The sequence below is a fragment of the Gouania willdenowi genome, chromosome 13 (genome assembly GCF_900634775.1).
Source record: "Gouania willdenowi chromosome 13, fGouWil2.1, whole genome shotgun sequence".
Lineage (NCBI taxonomy): Eukaryota > Metazoa > Chordata > Actinopteri > Blenniiformes > Gobiesocidae > Gouania > Gouania willdenowi.
The window spans coordinates 20,295,252-20,321,089 of record NC_041056.1 but is presented as its reverse complement, the minus strand read 5'-3'; the positions used below and the strand labels follow the sequence as shown (position 1 = coordinate 20,321,089).

Sequence of the window (25,838 nt, the reverse complement as noted above, 5' to 3'; positions counted from 1 at the left end):
ATCCTGTTACCATAATTGAGAGTTGAACTGGGAGTCTGGTTTGGTGAGGCTTATTAATCTTTATGAACTGGTTTTAATAATAAAGATTCTATCTCCCTACCTATTTGACTGCTTCTTTTGTATTGCTAAATCCTTAAGCGGGTGAAACACATATTTTATGATATGCAAACATATTATAAGTGATGTAAAACAGGTACTCTGTCGTTCAAGAAAAAGGGACCAGAGACATTTTTAGTCACATTGTTTTATTCATTTATTCTGAGTGGAAGGTGAGTATGAGCAGCCATTCTCAATGTGACTTTCGTTACTGACCTTCGCAGCCGTCAGATTATTACGTAGTGGAAGTGCGTCTGATTGTCAAAACAAACGTGATCACCTTTTCCTTACTCCTCTCCTAACACCTTTCCTTAACCCTGTGACGTCATCCACGGGGTTAAGGAAAAGTGGATAGGAAAGGAGAAGGAAGGGACTATTCGAACGCAGCCTTAGTGTCCTATAGTTTGTCATTATTCACTGTTGTGCTGAATAATTACATCCGTTTTTATTCTTGTTTTACTTAGTTTATTTTGTTTTGCTGTTTTTTTTATCTTTTGTGTACATCACTTTGTGCCAGCTGTGGCTAGGAATAAAGTTTCAGTTGAGATAATTATGTATTTGTATGTTAGCTAAAAAAAAAAAAACAAGTTCACATTCTCTGAAAAAAAGTTTTTTACATTGAAAATTAATTTTATTTTTGGGTATTTGTTATTGTATTCTCAGTTATGTTTAATTTATATGGCTCAATTTCAGATTTTATTTACCTTATATTGCTTCTTCTCTCAAACCAGGGGTTGGTGTGAGAGTATATATTGTTTACTGACCAAACTACAAAAAACAAATCTTCTATTCCCAGAATATTTACCCTCCCCCTAGTCCACATCGTTCTTATACCAAACATTACCTCATGTTCATACCATGATCAAACCAATGAATCTGGTATGGAGAGCCTAACTCAAACAATAATAATATTGTAAATTAATTACCATAGTGAAATTCCTCTGCATTTTCCATGAGGGGTAGCAGAGGGCATAGGATGATGCTGCACTGTTGACTGTAAACTCACAGAACATTCTTTCTTACACGATTTAAAACCAGTTGCTTATTGTTGCATCATGTCTAAGCACTCATCACATCCTGATGGGGAAAAACAACAACTAAAGGTGGGCATTTTTATAAAAATGTATTTTTATTACATGATACATGCATAATTTTTAAACAAATTTTCTAATTAAATCATTGGTTCATGACAAAATAGATAGTAAAGAAGGCATGAAGCTGTAACCTGAGGTCAGTGTAGCTCCTCCTTAAGTAATATGACGCACCAGTTACCCTGGTCATGGTAGCTGCGGAGCACTTTCACCTGTGACACCTGAGCACACAGCTGCTCCAACTCCCCCTGCTGGAACACGTGGTAGAAACGATGGAAGACGGGTGCTGGGCTGGTCTCCAGCTTTGAGGGATGAGTGTTGCCATCACTTGAAAGGGGATTAGAGCCTAAACTGTGTGTGGTTTTGCTGGTGTTAGTTCCTGATCTGGAGAGGCTACAGTCAACACTGGGGCTAGAGTCTGATTGAGGGCTCTCGCTGGAGGACAGACATGAATTAACAGATGCTTTATTGGACTTTCTTTTGTTCTTGCCTGTGTCTTCTGAGACTTTCTCCTCTTGTCGTTTCCCTTCTTTCAGATGCCAGGGCACCAAAAGGTCCTGGGTGTTAAACGCTGTGCGATTGGTGTGCACGCTAAGCTTTCCATCTGTGACTGGCATGTAGTCAGTGGGTGTGCAGGCACCATCTGAACATTTACTGGGATATTCACATGGTTCTTGGCTCCCCTCTGACGTGTTTTTAATTAGGTTTTGCTTTCCATTATGATCTTTTAAGTATTTGGACTTCTGCTTGTTGTGCTCTTGTTCAAAAGCCCACACATAGATGAGAGCCCGACCTCCGGGCTTTAAAAGTCTCACCAGCTCTCTCACCGCTGCCAGCCGACGCTCCTTAAAAACACACATTAGAACAAACAGATGAAGTACGCTCCTGATTAAAATAAATTTAATTTGCAATGTAATTAATGGCATGTGCACAAAAAAGTAGAAAAAGTGAAGAAAAAAAAAAGGCTCGACTCAGTTTAATTTGAGACAACAGTATGTACTGTGACATCGGAATGTTTAAGGCACAAAGTACAAAATCTATTAAAAAAATAAAAAATAATTCAATATTTGTTCCAAATTAATACCTAATATGAGCACTGATTAACTTTACATCAAACTAACTTAAAATAATTTCCATGAAAGGGTTTTTTGTAAGGCTGGGACTTTATTGCGTCAACTGCGATTAATTAACTACAGAATTAGAGATTAAGCACAGAACTTTTCTTATTGCACGAGTTCCCGGTATACCCATAATACTGATGCACAGACTAAAAGAGACGAGAGAACCCGAAAAGCAGTCAAATCAATTCAGAAATCCTGAAAACCATGAATATACTTGTAGTTTACCTAAATTTAAGTTTGTGCTTTGTGAACAATGCAATCACAATATTCTCTATTTACATTATACATTATGTTAGCATTCAGTTGTTTATTGTGGATCCACATTAGCACAGTCAAGCTAACGCCATTCTTCCTGGGGTCCAATATCAGTGATAATAATAATGAACACTATTTAGTCGTTTAAGCTCATTTATTGTTTTCATTAATTCAGTCATAAACCAAAACTCATTTAAGTAGTAATATGTTGCTTCCCGTGTCAAATAATGTTATGTGATTAATTTTGATTAATTAACTAAAAAGTCTCTAATCAATGACGTACATTTTTTCAGTGGAGTCCCACCTCTATTTTGTGCATATATAAAGGAGTGTTTATGTTTTCCACAATAACAGCTCATGCTTTAAGCTCGTCTTATACTTATAGCACACATACCTGGGTGGATAAATGGTGTATGACAGCAATGGAGATGCAAGCGTCACATGAGGCGGTGCGCAGAGGAACGCTGAGCGCGTCAGATACAAAAGCGTTAAAGCCCCTGTCAGCACAGATTTGGACAAGAGCGCTGCTGCGATCACAGCCTACCTGGAAGAGGAGAGAATACGCAGAAACAGGAACAGGGTGTGAAAATAGTCCATTAAAAACAAATCCTACTCTCATCTTATCGAAGACGAATGGAAAAAGAAAAGGGCAAGGAGGACCATTAGCATAGCAGCAGAAATCATCACATATCCTCAAAGAGCCGTTGCATTAGGCTTCACGTGATCTCATTACAGCAGTGAGCGAGGTCAGATGACATTTTATGAGAAGCCGTGCATGTATTCACACACGATCCGTAGCTGACATGCTATGACACTAAAAGGTCAATCTGCCTCCAACATTCAAGTGTTAACACGTGTTAATCTACAAATGAAGGGTAGGATGATGTGAAATCGGGGACAATAATGAATAAGTGGGTGCTGACGGCAGCGCTCACTACATTTTACATAACGACAGATAAAAGCTCAACTCTGTGTCAGGCTAAGCTGCTTTCATGCGCCTCCAAATCCCAAACAAGAACCTCCACGTGTGCATACGTCAACAGAAAATTTAGGATATCGCCATGGAAACTGAGCCGAAGCAAACAATGTGCAGCAGAATATAGCATGTGAACAGAAAACTGATCCGAGTTCATTTGAATATGTTTATTTAGCTCTCCTTAACCACGAAAAATGATCTCTATACTTCACAGAAAATCCAGCATCATTATTGGTACAGTAAACTATGATGTAAACATTTACTTAAAGCTCACTTAGAAGATGAACAGTTAGCTGCAGCTTCCTGCCATCATGTGAAAGTGTAATGATGCAAACTTTACTTCATTCCAGTGCAAAGATACCCAGCTTATGTATGTGGGAGTGAATTGCTTGACATGGATCTTTATTTTGCTCCTTTGCTCATGAGCCCGCTGAGCACTAAGGCTGTAATCTCCACTGGGTCTGAGTGCTGCTTTTGGTTTAACTATCTATTCAAAGGAGAACGTCTTGTATTTTCAGTGGAAAAATCCTCTTTTCCACCACTATTCAATGCATAACACTAGCATGAAAACATCCCCAAGTATCTCTTTCCAAGAGACCATCAGCTAAAATTATTCAATATTAAACTTCTGTATACAGAGGTTTGTTTAATCTCGGGGTGTCAAACCCACAAAATAAAACTTACTGCCGTGATTTCTGGGTTCACGCCCAGGTACTTCCCATTTCCACAGCCCACGTCAACCAGCACGCTGCCAGGTGTGAGCGTGGACAGGAAGTGACAAACACGGGGCCAGGGGGAGTGCCGAGTGCTGCTGAAGTGATAGGCGATGGCGTCGTACACCTGGTGCACAAACTCCTGCTCCAGTCGGGCTGCGTCAGAGGGACAAGAGGGGAGCGCTGGGGGAGAGGGTGGGAGAGGAGCGGGGGGTCCCTGACTGTCACAGGCAGAGGGGAAGGCTGAGGGGGAGGAAGACAGAGAGAGAGAGAACAAGAGAAAGAGAGAAAGAAACAAAGTTACGGTACATTGAGTGTTGGTTGCATATCATCATAACACTCATCTGCTTAGACACATTCTCTCACTGACCACCAGCCATTTTAATGGCTTAATGCAAAGGTGGACAGCTTCTATCACAGTGGGGGCCACAAAAGTCTGTTTGTTTGATTGAGGGGCCACATTATCAATATTCATGTCAGCATTTAGGATAATGACCAATCTGAGCGCAAACACAGGAAATAACAGAGTTTTTATAGTAATGTTGTGTGTTTTTTGTTTGTTGTTGTCTAGCTCGTTATGAGGAATTTTTAAGAATTTCTGTTGTCCTTTTGCGTATTTTTCCAGTAGAATGTATGTTTTTTGGAGTCATATTGTGTATCTGTGTTGTTTGTTATTACTCTGGGTTTGCGGAGTCATTTATTGTGTTTTTATTGATTTTTTGTGTACTTTTGTTGTCATTTTCTGTAATTTTGTATATTTTTTGAGTAATTTTGTGTATTACTGTTTTGTTCATTTTAGTAGCAGTTTTGTGTTTTTGTATTATTTTCTTGTCTTTTCCTGCAATGTTGTAATTCTTAGTATTGTTTAGAGTATTCTTGTGGTCAGTTTTTGTGTTTTTCTTTTTGTGTACTATTGTTTTCAGTTTCTGTAATTTTGTATATTTTTTTTTTTTATTTTGTGTTTTTTGGACTAATGTGTATTACTGTTGTCGTTTTGTTCATTTTTGAAGTAGTTTTATGTGTTTTTGGAGTACATTCTGTGTTTTTCTTGTCTTTTCCTGTAATGTAGTTCTTTGTATTTTTTTTTAAACGTATTCTTGCTTTTGTTTGTGCATTTTTTACATTTACTTTGGGGGCCGCATAAAATTACACCGAGAGCCGCATGTGGCATCCTGGCCGCCAGTTGCCTATGTCTGGCTGAACGTGTCATTTAATATTTGACACACTAATTCACACACTAATTCTTTTTAAATCTGTTTGTTTATGTCATACAGGCTCAAAAAGTGATTATATTTCTGCTTGTCACAGAAGATTTTTCAATTCTAAGTAAACTAATTGAAACTACATCAACTCAATCTGCCGTGACCAACATTGGGTAAATATGTCTCTGCGCTCTCATTACATGGGTACACACCAAATTATTTACAGCACCCTAATTTATCCTTTTTTTCTACATTCTTTTTAATTAAAATGAAATTATGTTAAGCGATAAATAATTCAACTGTTGTGTTTCGGTGTCTTTATTGAGCAAGGAAACCATTCTCACCACAGCGACAGGGTTCCGGCCTGATTTTGCGGAACGTGAAAGATGTGCGTGTGCCCCTCTTGCTCAAAGTGAGGCTGCCATTGGTTTCAAGGTCATGGCCGCTGTGGGTCGAGGACTTAAGGTCACAGACTGGCACCATGTCAAATTTTCTAGGCGTAATCCTGGAAGAAAGAGAAGAATTCACAATAGTAACACATTTGCATTAAAAAATACATGCATCATAAAGCAGATTTTAAGCTGGTGTAAAGGTTAATACAAGTGGAAGATAAAAGTGAAAGTCATCCCAACATTTTTAGCTCTCGACAGATCGTCCCTACAAGCAGTGATGGATCATTCCGACAAGATGCAGCTCACCCGTGTGTCCACAGATATCTGCTCTCGCCTTTCATCACCAGGAGGCTCCTCCCTGGCAACACCACTGGAACGACGCGGCCATCAGGATGACGAAACTCCATCACCGTCTGCAAAACCAATGAAGGAGGAACACTAATTAATTAAGAAAGAGTTAAAACGACACAGAAAAAAAAACTTCACAAACTGTTGAGAGGAAGGAATTGCCCTGTCATGTTTGTTATTGAAATGGTTTCCTTCCCGATTTCACTAAAAAGTAAAACCACAAAACTTTCTGGTGCTGATGAATTTATCAGAATAGAAGCTGGTAAAACCTTTCTTTCAGCCTTTGATCCTAATGTTTCTCAACAGCACAAACGCTGCTGGGAAATTACCTCCACACAATTTCCAACTGCATTCCACCAACTTCTGACAGCAGGAAAATTGGATTTTGGGAAGCTGAGGCCTCTTTGTATGCGTGTGCATGTGTATATGTGCGTGCATGCGTGCAACACTGACATGGGGTTAGACTGTGGCTATGAGGTAGAATCCACCAACAGCAAACAATCAGCAAACTCTCCCTGGGACCAAAGCTGAAGACTAATGCTTTCCACACACACACACGCACGCACGCACGCACGCACGCACAGACAAAAACATAGAAATGTATTAAGCAATCAATGAAAGTGGTGGAATGTGATGATTTTACTAAAAACGATTGACCTGCGTTCTCTTATAGCAGTTTCACATAAAAATAAAACCTAAACAATATTTATACAAAAAGTACACAAAACGACAACAGAAATGCACAAAAATATACAAAATGAATCCAGAAACACACAAAATGACAACAAAAACCAACAAAGTAACTGTTTCAAAAAGGCTCCAAAAACACACAAAATGACTCCAAAAACCATACATTACAGAAAAATACACCAAACCACAACAAAAAATATGAAAATGAGTCACAGAACTCAAAACTAAATATTTATACTAAAAATACACAAAATGACAACAGAAATGCACAAAACGACACCAAAAATATACAAAAATACACAAAATGACAACAGAAATGCACAAAACGACACCAAAAATATACAAAAATACACAAAATGACTCCAGAATTTACACTACAATGGCAATAAAAAACAATAATTATGCAAAAAATACACAAAAACACAACAGAAAGATTAAAAAATACACAAAAAAAACATACATTACAGAAAAATACACCAAACAACAAAAAATTTTAAATTAGTAAAAAAACAACAAACATTTATCATGCGCATGTCCCATAGAATTAAACCATGGAAATCACACACACTATTTTACTTTGTACCTGCAAATAAACCCCTTTATAACACTACAGAGTATTTACACCTCTTAGTACATCCAACCTTCAAACACATACTCATTTGGCCATAACTGACAACTCTACTTAAGCTCCTCCCACTATATAAACACATACTTCCTACGGGCACTGTACTAGTAAAAAACATTAAAAAAAACCCAGTTCTTCAATGCAACTCTACTTATTTTCAGTAAATGACAAAAGCAACCAAATCTTAATTGTAAACTCATCTTAGAAAGCTTTCATGTGTTTAAAGGTTGATTAAAATTAATTTATTCAAACAACAACAAAAAAAATGCTTTGTAAAAAAGCTATTTGTAGAAATGACTGATTGTAAAAACAAGATAGTTTCATCTTGAAAGCGAGACAATAAAACGTTGCATATCTTTGATCTAGTCAAGGACAGCGACCACAAAGTCATTCTTTTGCAGACAATGTCACATTTCATTAGTGAGTGTGTGTGTGTGAGAGTGTGTGTGTGTGTCACAGATGCAGTGACAGATGATTGCTGATTGCCAATAGAGCCTCTGATTTGCAGACAATCAGGGGCAGATGGGAGTTGATCTCCTGCTCTCAGACTGCACAGATAAAGCTGCAGCCTTGTTCCAGGTCACGACACCCCGGAACAACCATTACACTCAAGAACATGAACACGGTTTCTGTCGAGGTTTCTCACAGCCAAGGCAACAAGGAGCTCCAGAACACCACATGCTCCTCTTTTCTCCAGCTCTCCTTTATAGTGTATTATTTATTCTAAATCTCAGATGCATGAAAGCAGAGCATGATCAGTCATCCCTGGCTGGCTGGATGGCTGACAGTGCAGCCTAATGAATTACACAGCTGGGTGAGTTATACGCTCACATCTGTGTCCTTGATGGAGATATTCAAATCACACCTTACCCTCGCCCCGAGGCTCAGTGACAGGAGGGTGTCCTCAAAGGCGGAGTGAGTGTCCACATGTGGAGGAATACCTGAGGGTACAACAAATGTAATGGCACCAAAAGCATTTCCAACAAAGACTTCATTAGGAAAACAAGACATTTATGATCAGCAGTTTCATGAAGCTGAGCTAATAAGAGAGAAAAACAGATTAGTCTTTATTTCTGCCGTCAGTGATGGACTGAACCAATCATCTTGACCCAAGGACAGATATGTAGCACTGTTGGCGGTAGATAAAGAACTCTGCTGCCCCCTGGTGGCAAAGATTATGTTCACATCTGGATATTGGTTAAACCTGGGAACAATCCATTAATGCTAATTATCCTTATATATTATATAATTTAAAATATTTATATATATATATATATGTCTGAATAAATGAAACTGCAACATATTATATATTATTAAATTCTAATGTGCTCCATACATTTCAAATTGTTTTGACTAGGGATGTCCCGATACAACCAGAGGGTCGTCGGTTCAAGTCCCGGTGCGGGCCCAAAAAAACTCAGTTGTTCTGGTGGCTGGAGAGGTGCCAGGGCACTTCTCGAGCACTGCCGCGGTGCCTTTGAGCAAGGCACCCAACCCCAACATTGCTCTCTTCATTGTAAAGCGACTTTGAGCACCCAGAAAAGCGCGATATAAAATTGCTGTATAATAATAATAATAATAATAATAATAAGAGTCAGCAACAGTAGGTATGAGGAAAAACTGACCCATTCATTAATAACCAATTGGTTACATAAATTTTAACCTTCAACATATAATCTACAGTATTTTACATTTGAATATAATATATATTGGAGATTTTAGATGCAGTCCGATTAAATCCAATATTAGTTTTCTGGCTGATATCGGACCAATATCCGATAAAAATATCGCATTGGGACACCCCTAGTTTCGACGTTAATTGCCGACTCCCTGTTTGACGTTGGTATTGACTGTTTAATCAAATATTTCAGTGTAAGCATGTAAAATCTGGGGTCACATACCCTGTCCAGACTGATACTGATTCACTGTAAGCTGGTCTGGCATGATGTCAATGTATCCGTCCTTTATACATCGCTCCAGCAGAGGCAGACACACATCTGGAAGACCTGCATGGACACGCACACAAATATTACTTCCATGTTTATACGAAGATTTTATTCAACTATTTCCTGTATTTAAAATAATATAAAATGTAGGCAGATATCGATCGTACAAGATTGTTGTTTAAGCTAATGAAATATCAGTGCTTATATTTAGGTGATATTTAGATATTACAGAATGTATTGTTTTATACAGAAGTCATTAAGTCATTAATGAATGGAAGTTGTTTAAATGATATAACACAAATCTAAATGACCATAGACGTATAGATATATACACTACATTTTATCCAGAAATGATTTAGGTGGATGAAATGAAATGACATACCTGCGGGTAAAGGCTCATCTTTATCCACGTTGTTGTTGTCGTAGCGAAACTCAAATCCAAAGTGTTTGACTCGTCTGTGCTTCAGAGCTTTTTGAGCTGAAATCGATTCAGAAAACAAACATAATTTAAGTCAAAACACACAAAACATGAACAATTTAACCGTTTCATTTTTTTGGTGCTTACAAAGCTGATTTATATTCTCAGTGTCAAAGACACACGCACCAATGACTTCATCATTAGAGGATGACCAGTCTATAGCAGCCATCAGCTGAACTTCTTCTTCTGCAGACACAAAATCCTCCACCAAAAGTAAACCATCTGGCAGTGGAGCAAACACACTCTCCTCCTCATGACTTACTATAGAAAAAAAATAGACAAAAAGTAATGACAGTTAGTGCATTACATTTATAGACGGAAAGAACATCTTAAACAACACTCAATATTACCACAGGTGTGGCTACTTTTAAACCAATGTGCTCTTGTGCATCTGTGTTATTTTGGGACAAGCACCAGAGTCGATGAAGCTCAGGTACAGCGTCACACCGTTTTCCCCACACATCAGCTTCCCTCCATTGAGATGGAAATGAGCTTTCTGGGCACTTTCTTGGGATCTGTAAACAAACAAGTGAAAACGAGTCATTTTACCAATATTTTCCAAAATACATGAAATGCTCTGAAAAGCTTTTGGCTGACAGTCGTTTCCCATGCTGCACCTGTATGTGACAAAAGCGTAGGGTTTGTGTGGAGGCATGAGCAGAGTCTCCACTTCTCCCATTTCATTCAGTGCTGCACAGAGCTCCTCCCGGCTAACGCCATTCCCCAAACCGCCATTAGCCACCACCAGACTCTGCAAGCACACCAAACAATGAGGGAAGTGTCTCCTAGTACGTAATACGTATCCATAAACCGGCATTCTATCCGTACAAAAGATAACGTTACCGGAAGTCAAGTGACCATTCCGTGCGGTTAGGGTTAGTTAGTCCATAACGTGGGTTAGGGTTAGTCCGTAATGTGGGTTAGGGTTAGTTAGTCTGTAACGTGGGTTAGGGTTAGTTAGTCCATAATGTGGGTTAGGGTTAGTTAGTCCGTAACGTGGGTTAGAGTTAGTTAGTCCGTAACGTAGTTTAGGGTTAGTTAGTCCGTAACGTGGATTAGTTTTGGTTAGTCCGTATCGTGGGTTAGGTTTAGGGTTAGTTAGTCCATAACGTAGGTTACGGTTAGTTAGTCCGTAACATAGGTTAGGGTTAGTTAGTCCGTAATGTAGTTTAGGTTTAGGGTTAGTTAGTCCGTAACGTAGTTTAAGGTTACTTAGTCCGTAATGTAGTTTAGGTTTAGAGTTAGTTTGTAACGTAGGTTAGGGTTAGTTAGTCCATAACGTAGGTTAGAGTTATTTAGTCTGTAACGTAGGTTAGGGTTAGTTAGTCTGTAACGTAGGTTAGGGTTAGTTAGTCCGTAATGTTGTTTAGGATTAGGGTTAGTTTGTCCGTAATGTAGTTTAGGGTTAGTTAGTCTGTAATGTACTTTAGGTTTAGTTAGTTAGTTGACGTATTAATACAATTGGAAGTACAAGTTCGAGGTGTCTCTTTGGCCAGTTTAGGTCATGTGGTGCACCTATCACCTAAACTGGCCAATGAGGGGCATCGCGTACGGATAGAATGCCGGTATATTGATATGTGTTACGTATTGATAGCCACTGCCAAACAATAAATCAGATCCACGGTATTCAACAACAGAGAGGAGGATTGAAAAAAGCTTTCAATCCTCCTTTAGTAATGCACAGTAACAAGGTAACTCGGTAGTTAAGAGTGCAATTGTCCAGACAAGAACACAGGATCAACATTTATTTATATTTCATAAACATATCCAGTGGTTCATTCTGAAAACTTGTTGTTTGTGTTATTTCTACACATCTATACAAGAACAAATAGTTTAATAGGTTATTTGATTAAGTGGAACAACTATTAGGATCACATTTAAAAAAAAAAAAAAAACCTATATATAATATAAATAAATTGTTTGATCGGTTACAATTATCGGCAGTTATTGGCAAATGAAAGTTTGGGAAAAAATAATTAAGAAAAATAACACAGCGTTCAAAGTTACATTAGTACTTTACACTAATACCTACAGTGGTGACGTAACTTATGTTCTCGTATGATATTGACCACGCAAATACTGACATGGTGGACTGTGTAGTCGTAGAATAATGAAGAATATGACACTGAACTGTACATATGTCAGCGTAACAACAGAACATAAGGAAAGAATACTTTTTGTATACATATTGTTTTTAAAATATGATAGACATTTACTGTTTGCTTTATGCGAGAAAGAAATTGTAACAAGTAGAAAGTCGGCTGCTCTTTTTATTTATTTTTCCCCTTGTTACTGTTATTACAAATGCTTACCTTGGTGGGCTGTTGTGCTGTACGGATGCCTTCGTGTTTTAATAGTGTGTGACTGGATTTCAGTTGTTTTCTAAAGACTTTTTTCTCTTCTTTACTCTTTCTCATCGGTGTCACGTTGTTTACAGGATCCATGGTACGCCCCGTTGCATTGTCCGGGTGAAACTAGCATACAGAAAGAAAAAAAAAAAAGGTACCAGTTATTTACTACGCAGTGACACATGTGTTACATTGCATGCCTCGCTAAGCTCATTCACAATGGAATAACATTACCACATAATGTTGTGGCTGACATATAATGGCAGTTGTCATAATGTTTTTGGCTAACAATACAACTCAGTGGTTGAAATGATTAGGTCGGACTCTTACTTACAGGTTTTCTTGCAGGCATGTGTATGGACAGCTGTAGTGGGGTCCTAGCGGCTGTTGTTTGGAGAATACAAAGCTAACTAACTGTTTCAAAGCTTTAGTTTGAATATTTTTTAAATAATTTAGACTAATACAGAGTAAAACATATATGCGTTTGCTTTTAACACTGTGCTTTAGGTTCCTTTTGGTTCCCTTTGTTTTCTTCGCAGCGACTGAAACCAGCAGGTGAGTCCGTTAAATGAATGAATGAATTGTTAGTTAGTTAATTGTCTTAGTCTGTGCTTAGTCCTAATAAAAATGTTAGAACATATGTTGCACTGCTAAGTGTTTCAAAGCAACCAGTGACCGTTTTATCAGGTGACTGCGGATCTTCTTCTTCTTCTTCTTCTGCTTATTTGAAATATTCATTTGATTTAATTGTAAGTTATCTGCTTTTTTTATATATATATTTAAGATCGTTCTTGTTTTGCTTTGGTTTTTAAATCAAGTATTACATTTATGATGATGATACTATCATTGATAACTGTGATGTTGAAGGTCTGAGGATGGAGCTGGCCTATGTGTGTGACTGGGACAAACGTCAGAGGAACAGTCACTGTCCATCTGTTCCTCTGATCTGTTCCTGGTCCTGCAGGAACCTCGTGGCTTTCAGCACAGACATAAAGACTGAGGAAGACAGCAAGGGTAACACACACACACACACACACACACACACACACATACAGACAGACATTTTGACAGTAAGGTTGTTTGTTCCAGATGTCAGTCATATGATCCACATCATGGACACTGAGCATCCCTGGGATGTCTTCTCCATTAACTCTGGTCACTCTGAGGTCATTTCCTGTCTCGAGTGGGATCATTCAGGTAAGAGTAATCACAGGGGGCGGAGCCTAAAGCTGAAACTGTACTGCTCCTTTTTTTGAACATATCAAACTCTCTCAAACGTTCACCAAGTGTCTTTCTCAGTGGTCTAAGGCACCGCACTCAAGGATTTTTCCTTACGCTAACGTGGGTTAAAATCCCACTTTTGATATACATTTTTTTTTTTTTCATTTTAACATATTTAACACGGCAAATTCCACCTTTACAAATACATATCAGACAAAAATAAACATTTTAGGGTTTTTCCTGGGTTACAGTTAGGGTTAGGGCTAAAATAAAAGGGTTAGTGGAGTAGCTAAAAATAAATATGAACTGAAATATAACTGACTGAACTTTAGGTCACGTGGTGCACCTATCACATGACCTAAACTGGCCAATGAGGGGCGCTGCGTATGCATAGAGTGGAAGTCTATGGATACATTTAACCATAGCCACTGCCTTTTTTTTTATTACAGAGTCCGCCTCTGTAAGCCTACACCAGATATTTTATTGTGAAAGGAAAACAGGGGGGGATATATAGTTATTGAATGCGCTATTGTATATTTAGGTCAAGCTTCTTACTATCACTGAACTTAAGATCCACAGGGCCCGACACACTGCAGCATTTATTTGACCTGATATCTACTGATTCTCAGTCTGCTTTTGTTTGTTTCCAGTTGTAATGTCGAGTTGGATCAAAAAACCTTTAGTGTGTTTGGGTAAAGGCTTGACCCTGCAAGTGTCTGATGATAACAGACACAGTATTAAAACATGTTTGAGATATTAGAATTGAATTTGGATGTGAGTAGATGACTAGACGTATACTTATTATCAATATTAAGACAGATTGTTTAAATTGAATTTGCGTGCGTGCGTACGCGCATGTGTGTGTGTGCGTGCGCGTGCGTGTACTATCTCTCATAATAAGCCTTCCTGCTGTGGTGGGTTTTTGTTTCATTTCCTTTCATTTACTCTATATCTGCTCTGTGACTTTCATAATAAGAGCTCTTTTTTTCTTTTCTCATTTTTGTTTTGTTTTTAAACTCTTGTTATTAAGTCACTAAGCACTTAGAATGTTTTTTTTTAATCTAACAAGTTCATTCAGCTTTGAACATTTTGTTAGCTGTGTGGTTTCCAAAGGTTACATGTGTGTTACGCTATCTGTGTGTCTGTTTTACAGGTTCCCGCCTTCTGTCCTCTGACGCTGATGGACAGGTGAAGTGTTGGTCCATGTCTGACCACCTGGTGAATTGCTGGGAAAACACCCTGAGCTCTTCTGTGGACGGAGACCCAATAATTGCTCTCAGCTGGTTACACAACGGAGTCAAACTGGCTCTGCACGTGGAGATGGTAACACACACATGCACGCCGACACACATTTTCACAAAAACAAATGACACTCACTCATTCTCCCCGCTCAGTCTGGATCCACTAACTTCGGGGAGAAGTTTTCCAGGGTCAAGTTCAGTCCGTCTCTCAGCCTGTTTGGAGGGAAGCCAATGGAGGGTTGGCTGGCGGTGACGGTCAGTGGTCTGGTCAGTGTGTCTCTGCTGAAACCGGGCGGAGCTCTGCTGACGGCCTCAGAGAGTCTGTGTCGACTCAGAGGACGCGTGGCATTGGCCGACATCGCCTTCACTGGAGGAGGAAACATAGTGGTGGCAGCGACCGACGGCAGCAGCTCATCTCCGGTCCAGTTCTACAAGGTTACACCAATACATCTGTGATGGTGCATTCAGAACATGAGGCCAGTTTTTACCTGTGATAGTGCCTGCAGACCATGTGACCAGATTTGCCTCGTGATAGGTGGTGGTGAGTGTCGTCAGCGAGAAATGTCGCATCGACACCGAACTCCTACCGTCTCTGTTCCTTCGCTGCACCACCGACCCACAGAGGAGGGAGAAATACCCCGCTGTCACTCACCTGAGGTTTCTGACCAGGGAGAACTCTGAGCAGGTAACACTAGTGTAAGCAATACAAGCTGTTTTATAGATATGGTTTAACTAGCAATCTGCTAAAATGTCTTTCTGTCTATCAACTATATAACAGGTGCATAACAAGTATAAACCAGTATTGTAACCAGTATAACCACAACCCACTGAAGAAATTCACAGCTGTTACTTAGCTGAAGTTTCTGACCTGAGAGAATTTTGCATTTATACCATTAGTGTATTTAGTACAAACGGTTTTGAAAACATTATAGCTAGTGATCCACATAAGAAAAAAATGTTCTGCTGTGAACTGTATAAAAAGTACTGTAACCAGCAATATAAGCAATTTATCTATCACAACCAGTAAAAACATTACTAGTTGATGTCTTGTCTGGGTTAGGTACTCCTGTGTGCGTCCAATCAAAACGGCAGCATTGTTGAGTGCTGGTCATTGAGGAAGGAGGGACTTCCTGTTAACAACATCTTTCAGCACCGATCACCTGTTGGTGAGTGATATTATTTTATTTGTGTTGTGTATATACGGTATGTGGTGTGTGTGTGTATACAGTAGATGTTGTACAGTATATTCTGATATATCTATGTATCTTTAGTGGGGGAAAAGCAGCCTACTATCCTTAAATGGAGGATTCTGACAACCACAAATGATCTGGAGAGAGTGTCGGCCATTGCTCTCCCCAAACTGCCCATCTCCATTTCCAACACTGACCTGAAGGTGGCGTCGGACACCAAGTTCTGCCCTGGACTGGGTAAGAGAGCTTCAGGACTATCATACAAGAACAAATCCATGTGTTTGTTACATCACCATCATTAAATCATTTTATGTCTAATGTTACCTGTTAGTCATGTGACCAAAAACACTAACGTCACTGAGAAAGGCTGCTTTTGATGTTTAAACTTAAGCAGTTGGATCTTTATTTTAAAGGGACAGGCGCTTTAACCAGCTGATGAACGTGACTCACAGCATGGATACGTGTCTCTGTGTGTCCTACAGGTCTAGCACTAGCCTTTAATGATGGCAGTATTCATATCCTCCACCGTCTGTCCCTTCACACTATGGGCATGTTCGGGCCCTCGTCTTCCAACCAGAGGCCTGGAGATGAATCGGCCCTCAAACGCAGCAGGGCAGCGGGCCCCGTCCTCCACTTTAAGGCCCTGCAGTTCTCCTGGACCTCATTAGCTCTGGCTGGGGTCGACAATCATGGAAAGGTGAGGACTCACACCTTAGCAGTTTTTAGTTATTAGGCTTCTTGTTCATAACATGATGTCAGAATATAAGAATGTCAGCGCATTCAGCACCAGGACAGCCTAGGCCAGTTTTTGTCAACCTTGGGGTCGGGACCCCATGTTGGGTCAACTGTAGTTTAAATGGGGTCCTCTGAAATGTGTAGTAATTGATGAAGATTAAAAAAATTGATGAATAAACAGATTTTTAAATAATTATTCCCTTTCAAATTAGAACACACAATCTTATTAAACAAATGCATATTATACCTTCACTCTGACAAATATATATCTAGTTCAAACAAAATGCAGTAAAGGAAAAAAATCTGAGCTTGCACAACTTGTCACTAATCCTGGCTACTCTGCATTTGTAAAATGGTAAGTTAAACATGATCAAAAACTAATTCTAGGAAGAAAAAAAAATGGAGCTTTGACATTGGAGAGGAGCTCAAAGTAGAGCCACTGCTCCTTCATGTGGAGAGCTGTGGTTCTTCTGCTGAGGATTCCTTATTGTGGGAGAGTTGTTGATGTTGACACCTTGTTGTTCCTTCCTCTGTCACAGCTCCACATGCTGCGTGTGTCGCCCTCTATGGGTCAGGTGCTTGAGATGAACACAACGCTGCGCCACCTGTTGTTTCTGCTGGAGTACTGCATGGTGACGGGCTACGACTGGTGGGACGTTTTACTGCATGTTCAGCCCAGCATGGTTCACAACTTGGTGGAGAAGCTGCACGAGGAGTACATGAGGCAGAACCAGGCTCTGCAGCAGGTTTTACTCACACACACAAAGTAAACCACTCACACACACACTCTCTGACCTGGGCCTTTGTCTGTCTCAGGTGCTGGCGACTCGTATCGTAGCTGTGAAGGCTTCTCTCTGTAAACTGTCCTCAGCCACTGCAGCTCGAGCCTGTGACTTTCATGCCAAACTGTTGTTGATGGCCATCAGCTCCACTTTGAAGTCTTTGCTGAGGCCTCACCTCCTAAACACACCTGACAGGAGTCCAGGAGATCGACTGACGGAGATCTGCTCCAAAAACACTGACTCAGGTGAGACACTGACACAGGATAGCCTGTAGACTACGATACATTAAATATTTTAGGGCATGTTGGAATGACCTTTTAATCATCTGGTTTGCAGACAGCACACAGAAATGACCTGGGATAGATCGATGCATGTGTATGACTGGAACAGATTAGATGATTATGTTAGCTGAGGGGCCCTGCATTTTTGCTAATAGATAGATGTATTTGTTCTTCGCTGTCTTCAAACATATGCAATACAATACATTACACAGAATAAACGTTCATTTTAACAAAGAAAAATAGAATAGAAAAAATAGAAACGACTCAATAACAGTGCCATTCATCAACGTATCAACTAGTGTTTCAATAAGAGCAAAATATTTTGTTTTTTTAAAAAAAATTTGAACATAGACAGTGAACTGATTAACTTAACTAATGTGAACATCAAGATTGTTCAAAACTGTATCACAGAACTCAGAAATGCGTCTTCTTTTAACATTTGTTTGAAATGTATTTTGTTCAAAAATATAAACCCCCCTTAAATCATGCTTTCTTTCTCTTTGTTTAAAAAGTGATGTAATACCCAAAGGAAGGCTTTTATTTCTTACTCGGAATAAAATCTGTAACATTTTTAACCTTACTATATCCATAAGTTAGTTCACAAATATGTTACATTAGCCTTCATCATGCAATATGAATCAGACAGATGTGTCCCTCAGGTGTTATGCTGTGTTCACACCGAATGCGTCTTCTGCGGCACCGGACGCACAACGTTGCGCAGGTTTTGCCGGATCAAAAAATGTCCTCATTCGCTTCACATGCGCATTTGAAGCGAAGCACCGCCCACCAGCGATGCATCGAGCTCACCAAACCACCAGTGAAAAAAGCCGGTGTGATTAGCAGCTCATGCTATCCAAGCTCAACTTTTATCTGCTACTACCACCTCCTCGCTGTTTCTCCTCCACGCCAAATCCTTCCTAGTCCGGTCCCGGTTATAAAAGCTGTGTCATACTGCTCCAGGTGGTCACACACAGCTTCTACTCTATGGTTGAACGGGTGAACAGATCGATGTCTGTGTTGATGGCCTGACGTCATCGTCAACTCTTGCGAATGTGACGAATCGGGAGCGCGCGCTCAATCAGCGCACTTGACGCACGGATCGGATCGCACCACCTCACAGGAAAGATTTCTCATTTATTCATTAACTTTGTATTTAATCTGGACGTACAAACATTTCTGAAGCATTCGGTGTGAACACAGCATTAGGTGTCCGTCCTGTGGCTGGAGACACAGGACGGACGCCGTCCGTCCTGTGCGACCCCCGCCGCCCGCCGGCCCGCGGGGCCGGCGGGCGGCGGGGGTCGCCCCCTGGGGCGCCGGGGGATGTTGTTGGTGCCTGGCTGTGCCCGGGGGTGGGGGGTGTCGCCGTGCTCCGCGGGGCCGGCGCGGTCTGGGGGGTGCCGTGGGGGGGGTCTCCGGCTGTGCTGTTCCGGGGCCCGCAGTGCCACTTGCCCGTCTGCGCCATCTACCCTCTCGCGTGGCCCGCCACGCGGACGGGCCCGGCTCACACTGGACAGGCCTCCTACATGTTCACTTCACCCCACTCCCAGCTGGTCTGGCTCACTCACAAAATGCACCACACACCAATACCCAACCCTTGGGGGGCTGGATGGTGGGGCTGGGGGTGGAGGGGGCCGCCACCTGTGTTACTATGTAGTGGCGTGGGGGCGGCCCTCCCACCTCTAGTTGCCCTACTAATCCCTCCAATTTTAATCGCATCTCAACATGTCACCCCCCGGAGGGTGTATCATCTTTTACACCCTCCGGCCTATTACACCACATACACATAAATCCACAGAGGCTGGAGGGGGAGCACCGCTCCCCTCCATCCCCCTTCTTTTAATTACACCCCATACATTCACCAAACACACACATTCACACAGGGGATCGGGAAGTGCCTCTCCATTGGGGAATGGAGAGGCACCATAACAGGGTGGTGGGTTGGTACACATATTTGGGCCTCTCCGGTGGGGGCCTGGCCTCTCTGTTGGTGGCTGGGCCACTGCATAGAGCAAAAGCACATCAAGATGGTGCGGTCGGGCGTGGCGGTGGGTCTCGGGGGGGCTTTGCCGGGGTCTCTCCTTGCGGGGTCTTTCCGGGCTGTGTCGGCCGGGTGGGGCGCGGGGGTGCCTCTCCCCCTTGGGTGTGGCTTGGTGCTTGCTTTGTCTCCTGGTGGCCTTGGGGGCGGGCCCCGCGGTGTGCGGGCCCGGGGCGGCCTGCCTCGCCGGTTTGGGGGGTGGGTGTGCTGGGGGGGTGCTGGTGTCCTCGCCGGGGTTGGGGCGGGGTTGCTTGGCGCCTCGGGGTGATGCTGTTTACTGGGAGGCGGCGCTAGCTGTTCCGGTGGTGGAGGTTGCTGTCGGCCGCCTGGTGGGTCTATCCTGCCGTTTGCGGACTGGTGGGTGGGTCCGGGGCATCTTTGGCTGGGGGCTGCTGTCCCGCACTTGATGTGTGCCGTTGGGGTGCCTCCGTCCCCGCGGTGGGGATCGCCGGTTGCTCGCGGGCCGGCGGGGGGCGCTGCTCCGTGGCTGGCGCTGTCCGGGGGGCGGCGGGCCCTGGGCTGCTGGCCGTGGGCTGTCCGGGGCTGTGCGGTCCTGCTGGGCCGTGGCCGGGTCCCGGGCGGGGGTGGGGGATGCGTCCCGGGGGGCTTGGCCCGGGGGCTTGCCCTTGGGGGGTCCTGGTCCCGGGGGGTGCTCCTGGGGCCCGGGGTGCTTGGCCTGCTGGCCGGGCCGGTCCTGGCGGGGGTCTTTCGGGGCGGGTGGCGCGTGCCGCGCCCTTGCGTACCTACTGGTACGGCCCCTGCTTGGGCAGTGCCCCGTGAGGTAGGGTGTCGGGGGCCGGAATAGGGGGCCACATCCCGGCGGGGCGGTCTGGCTTGGCCCTTGGAGGGGGCCCTGGCTTTAAAAAAAAAAAAAGAACTGAAGCTCGTGGCGCGGGCGGCATCAGTGAAGGGTGATCTGGGGCGCCGTGGGGGGCTAGGTTGGGGTGCCTGGGGGCCGGCGGGGAGACTCCCAGCGGCCCCCTGGTGCCTTATGCGGCTTGGGGTGTGGTCGTCCTCCCTGGGGGGGCTGCTCCTGGTGCTGCATCCGTTCCGGGTCCTTCTGGCCTGGGGTCGGGCCCCTGCTGGCTCTGGGCTCGCCGGCGGGTGCCCACTGGCTGCCTGTTCGGCGCGGTTCTGGTCGTCTGCTGGGTGTGGGCTTCGGCTCCTCCGCTGGGGCCTCGGGCAGGGAGTTCTCTGGGCCCTCCCCTCGGGGGGTTAGGCGCGGGGGTGGGGTGGGGGGGTGGGGGGGTCGATGGGGTGGGGGGTCTGGGGGTTGGGGGTGGGATCGGTGGCGTGGTGCGCTGGGTCCTTGGCTCCTTGGGGCTTTCTCGGGTTTGTATGGGGGGGCGATGGCTGCCTCTCGGCTTGGGATCTTGGGGGCGTTCGGGGGACTGCTTGGCCGTGGGGTGGTCGCCGGGGGCCCTTAGGCTGCCTGCTCTTGCTGCTGGCCTGACTGCTTCTTCGGGCCCGGGGGCGGCTCTTGGGTTTTGCAGTGGCGGTACTTGGAAATACATTTGTCATGGATGCACTGGCCTTGGGCTGTGGGATAACACTCATACTGGGCTCAACCTTAGACACGTTGTTCCCAAATACCTGTTTTATGGAATTTCCACTCACCTCTTCCTCTGTTCACAGCCACCACCATTATTCCTAAACCACACACTGGTCACCAAACTGGCTTGACAACACAACAATAAACACAATATACACAACCACAATTTCACATCGCATCACTTAAAACTATTCCTCACCCATTCCATATCCTATCTTGTATCCCTCTTCCCTGCTAACTTCCCCACCCCCCTCCAACCCCTCACCTTGGTGTAACACTGCCCTCTCTTTTTTACATCCTCCCTTTAATAAAGTATTTCTTACCCTTCCCTAGGGAGGGCTGGTGACGGTCACAATTATGCAATGAAATAAATAAATTTATTTAATTGCAATAATAAAATATGCATTGCTGTCAAAAGATTGCACTTCTTGTAGTGTTAACCTTCGAAAGCATGTGCAGACAAGGTAGAAAAAAAAAAAAAAAAAAAAAAAAAAAAAAAAAAAAAAAAAAAGACAAGTGGTGGTGATGTGGACCTGCTGGTGACCCGTCTATCTTGTGTCCTCAGACATTGACAATGTGATGATCAGCCTGAAGACGGAGGAGTTTGTATTGGACGGCCCCCCTCTCCAGTCCCTGCAGCAGCTCATCCAGTGGGTGGGAGACTTTGTCCTCTACCTGCTGGCCAACCTGCCCAACCAGGTGAGGAATAAAATTACATGGACTGTATCAGTCCTGGTCCTGCTCCTGGTGCTGCTCCTGGTCCTGGTCCTGGTCCCGTCTCTGTCTGACACCCTTTGTGCTCTGCAGGGCTCCATGGTCCGCCCGGGTTTTGGTTTCATGCGGGATGGGGCGTCTCTAGGGCTGCTGAGGGAGATGCTGGTGATGATCAGGATCTGGGGTCTGTTTAAGCCTGGCTGTCTGCCAACATTCACCGCCACGTCCGACAACCAGGACAGTTTAAAGCTGCTGTTCCGACTGCTCACCAGGCTGTGGCTCTGCTGTAAGATTTAACTGGAATTTGTACAGGAACTGGTCAGAGTTCCAGCTGTAGTTTGATTTGAAACCACTACAGCTGGTCACAGTCCACATTAGTGTGGTCCAGTGTCCCCACGGTCATAAAATTCCTGGAAAAGTTATGGATTTTGAAAAAACGATTTTCCAGTCTTGAAAAGTCATGGGATTATTTCACTGTTTTGGAAATATAGCCCATTTTATTTCAATGTTTAAAATCCAAGCTTTGCCATTACTATGGGACGGATAAAAGTGTCTGCTAACTGAAATTGTAATCTCATAATCTTATATTTAATTATAGTAGCACTTAGTTGTTGTTAAATGTTCCATTTCAATTGCTGATGCATCGTTATTTACTTTAAGAGTAATCTTCTCTTCTGTTCCTTTTCATTCAAAATGTGTTGATTTGGAAGTTTTGTTGCTAAGACTGTTTATTTTTTATTTTATTTTTTTCAAGAAATCATTTAAAAAATATTGCAAAATGGGTGTCAAAGGCAATTGTGCCATTGTACAATGCTATATATATATATATACTGTATATATTTCCCTGTGCCACATTTTTTCTACTAACACTTGCAGAGCTCTGTTACACTAGTCCACTGGAAAGTCTCTAATGGTCTTAAATAGATCTTAGCGGTTCCGAAGTAAGTTGCGGAAATTTGGTAAAATATTTTGGAAAAGTTTTGAAAAAGTTTTGAAAAAAGTGTGCGAACCCTGTGTGGTCTGACTGGTTCTGGTCATGAAGGTTCTAACCCAGTTCAAACTCCTGTCCTCAGCCCGTGACGACGGTCCAGCTCAGGACCCTGATGAGGGTTTGATTGATGAGTGCTGCCTCCTGCCCAGTCAGCTGCTGGTTCCCAGTATGGACTGGTTACCAGTAAACGACGGAGTCATCGTCCGACTGCAGGGAAAACAGCCACTGCGCTTGCTGTTTGGGAACGCCAACCTTTCAGGAGGCTCCGCCCCCCAGGAGCTGTTCAACAGGTGTGTGTTCGGTTGTAGGTGTTGTAGCTCTTAGAGGAATGGTCACCTGGGTTGTGTTCACTAGGGATGTATGGATAAAAATGAAAAAAAAAGGAAAAAAGAAAATATATATAGAGGTGTGTGTGTGTGTGTAAATTTTAAGTCAGGAACATAAGCTGCACTTTAAAAAAAAAAAATTTTTTGTTCAACTTTACGTGGTGATAAGTTAAGAAATGTGCAATTTATTTTGTTTTCTGAGTTCCAACAGTTTGTAAGAATGTTATAAGAAGAGAATATATTAGGTTAAATTTTTAAATAAAGAGAAGAATGTGTATTTTGACTAATCTGATTTTTTTTTCTCCAAAATGTGATTTCTATGTATTCAAATTGAAAGGAGTTAAGTGCATCATTACATTCCAATCTTAGATTAGAATTTTTTATTTTTTTTTTCAAATTGGGATTCCATCCAGTATTCCAATTATTGGTTGAGTGTATCCTTACACCTGTGTGCATGTGTGCATTTCTTTCATTGTGTAGGTGTAGTGGCTCTCAGAGGACTGATCACCTGCGATGTGTCTTTCTGGGAGTGTGTCCCACTGAGGAGAGCAAAGCCTGCACCAGGTAAGTGAACCTATAGCTCTGAGCTCTCTCTCTGATTGGACACAGATAACCATGTGATTCGGCCCCTACAGGTGTGGCTGTACGACCATGCTTCGATCACCGTACAAAACCAACGCCATGAAGCAGTGGGAGCAACGCTGGAGCAAAAACTGTCTGTGTGGAGGGCTGTGGAGGAGGATCCCTCACACACACTCCTGACACACACACACAGACACCTGACCCTGCTGGGTGGCTCTGGTCTGCTGTGGTTACAGTTATTTCTAAGCTAACCTGGTGATCATGTATTATATAAAATCAGATCCGGTCATCAGTTGACATGTAATCAGATCTGCTGTTTGTGCTGTCAATAAAATCTGTTTTTTTTTTTACTTTTAAAACTTTAGTCTATGAGTGCTTTTATTCACCTTCAAATATGTTGTTTATAACATAGGGCTTGCATTGTTCAGATGAAACTGGAATGGAAATTAACGTGAGTTTAATAAAGGGAAACATTGAAACTAACATCAAATTTTACAACGTATCAAAAGACATTTTTGCTTAACCTTACTCTATGGTTTGTTATTAATGCATTGTCAACCAATCAATACTACTGATTTACTCAAGCAAAAACAATTAAAACAAGTAAAGAATGGTTTTGATTACATGAAATGGATCCTCCACTGTTTTTACAAATGTGGCCAGAAACCTTTGAAATCTACTTATTAGAAGGTCTATGCCTAACGAAATGCATTATATTGCACAATATTTGTTTTTTATTAACTTTTAAAAATGGGACTACTTTACCGTTATAGAACCTGCATTCCACCATCTTCAAGTCACGTGATTGAAGACGTCAAACAACCCTGTTTGTTTCTATTGGAGCGAAGCGTTCAGCCTGCTTTTTAGATAATTGAGCAACTTCTTCAGTCAAAATGACAACTTGTATTGCTTTTGGTTGCTCTAAATAATCAGGACAGTTGTTAGTTTGTAGGTAAAGTTATTTGAATGACGACAACAGCCCCTCATCAGTTTTCCTCATCAATCTAATGAAATGATTTCTACTAGCCTTCCCCCACATATTTGACTATTATTAACTTGTTATTGTCTCCTCCCCTCACCCTCTAATAGCACAATACCATTGTTATATTGCATCACACACACTTATTGTATTATAATGTATAAGATTTGTAAATATTGTCTATGGCATTTATTTTGTGATTGAAAACAAAGGAAAACAGAAGAAGAAGGAAAAAAACAATTATTAATTAACCAGCAGTGCACAAAATGAATTTATGTGCAGTAGTTCATATTTTATAATAAAACATACCAGTTAAAAAAAAAAAAAAAAAAAGCCTGCATTTGTTTTTATCTCCCTCTCGCCACTAGGGGGTGCTGCAGAACCCCGCGGCCCTGGCTGATGTCTACGTGCAGAACGTGTACAAAGTGGCATGCTTCACACACAGGATACAGTTAAACCATTCAGGTATGGGGGATATCACTTCTAATCATTTATAAATACCTTATTAAATATTATTTATAGTGTATTCCACATTCCAAATAGGTATACTAAATTTCACATACACACATGCCATCATTTGAGACCAGTATAAATCTTGAATGTCTGGCCTCATTTGAGATGAGTTTGAGCTTCATCCACATGGAAGTATTTTATTTGCTTCAGTGTGTGACTTTGCAGATCTGTGCATGGATGCAGTGAGTCACGTAGCCCTCACCTGTCCTCAGTCGTCTGTAATTGCAGTGCTGGCCTGAGCTTCTGGCCAGTGGGAGCTCTCAGTATGTTTAGACTACACAACAACAGCTGGTCAGGCAGCAGAGCCTGTGGCAACACTCTGATCCATGTTGTTCTAAACAATGTCGTAAAATATTCACTGGCTTATTATGACTCGATGACACTACAATAGGTCAGCCATGGTCACTTATAG

The 25,838-nt window shown here is 42.4% G+C and overlaps 2 protein-coding genes across 5 annotated transcripts; one reads left to right on the top strand and one right to left on the bottom strand.

Moving 5' to 3' along the window:
* Positions 1 to 1,284: 1,284 nt before the first annotated feature.
* Positions 1,285 to 12,590, bottom strand: alkbh8 (alkB homolog 8, tRNA methyltransferase). 3 transcript variants are annotated; one of them, XM_028465162.1, is made up of 13 exons: positions 12,516 to 12,590; positions 12,246 to 12,407; positions 10,551 to 10,684; positions 10,348 to 10,448; positions 10,021 to 10,194; positions 9,838 to 9,933; positions 9,411 to 9,515; positions 8,380 to 8,450; positions 6,153 to 6,259; positions 5,799 to 5,959; positions 4,224 to 4,495; positions 2,958 to 3,107; positions 1,285 to 2,032 (listed from the first exon to the last, which is right to left on the bottom strand). In XM_028465162.1, the coding sequence occupies exons 1-13, from the start codon at positions 12,552 to 12,554 to the stop codon at positions 1,328 to 1,330; spliced, it is 2,277 nt and encodes a 758-aa protein (XP_028320963.1). In that variant the 5' UTR covers positions 12,555 to 12,590; the 3' UTR covers positions 1,285 to 1,327. The 3 variants fall into 3 exon arrangements, with proteins under 3 accessions (XP_028320963.1, XP_028320964.1, XP_028320965.1); XM_028465163.1 differs by having other exon boundaries at positions 10,060 to 10,194; XM_028465164.1 differs by lacking the exons at positions 10,551 to 10,684; positions 12,516 to 12,590 and having other exon boundaries at positions 12,246 to 12,380.
* med16 (mediator complex subunit 16) lies at positions 12,479 to 24,254 on the top strand. Of its 2 annotated transcripts, none has more exons than XM_028465159.1 (15): positions 12,479 to 12,836; positions 13,149 to 13,478; positions 14,656 to 14,825; positions 14,897 to 15,178; positions 15,279 to 15,428; positions 15,804 to 15,909; positions 16,015 to 16,170; positions 16,416 to 16,630; positions 17,208 to 17,414; positions 17,485 to 17,695; positions 21,887 to 22,020; positions 22,129 to 22,321; positions 23,109 to 23,316; positions 23,833 to 23,916; positions 23,988 to 24,254. In XM_028465159.1, the coding sequence occupies exons 2-15, from the start codon at positions 13,157 to 13,159 to the stop codon at positions 24,112 to 24,114; spliced, it is 2,565 nt and encodes an 854-aa protein (XP_028320960.1). In that variant the 5' UTR covers positions 12,479 to 12,836; positions 13,149 to 13,156; the 3' UTR covers positions 24,115 to 24,254. The 2 variants fall into 2 exon arrangements, with proteins under 2 accessions (XP_028320960.1, XP_028320962.1); XM_028465161.1 differs by lacking the exon at positions 12,479 to 12,836 and having other exon boundaries at positions 13,157 to 13,295; positions 13,371 to 13,478.
* The last annotated feature ends 1,584 nt before the right edge of the window (positions 24,255 to 25,838 follow it).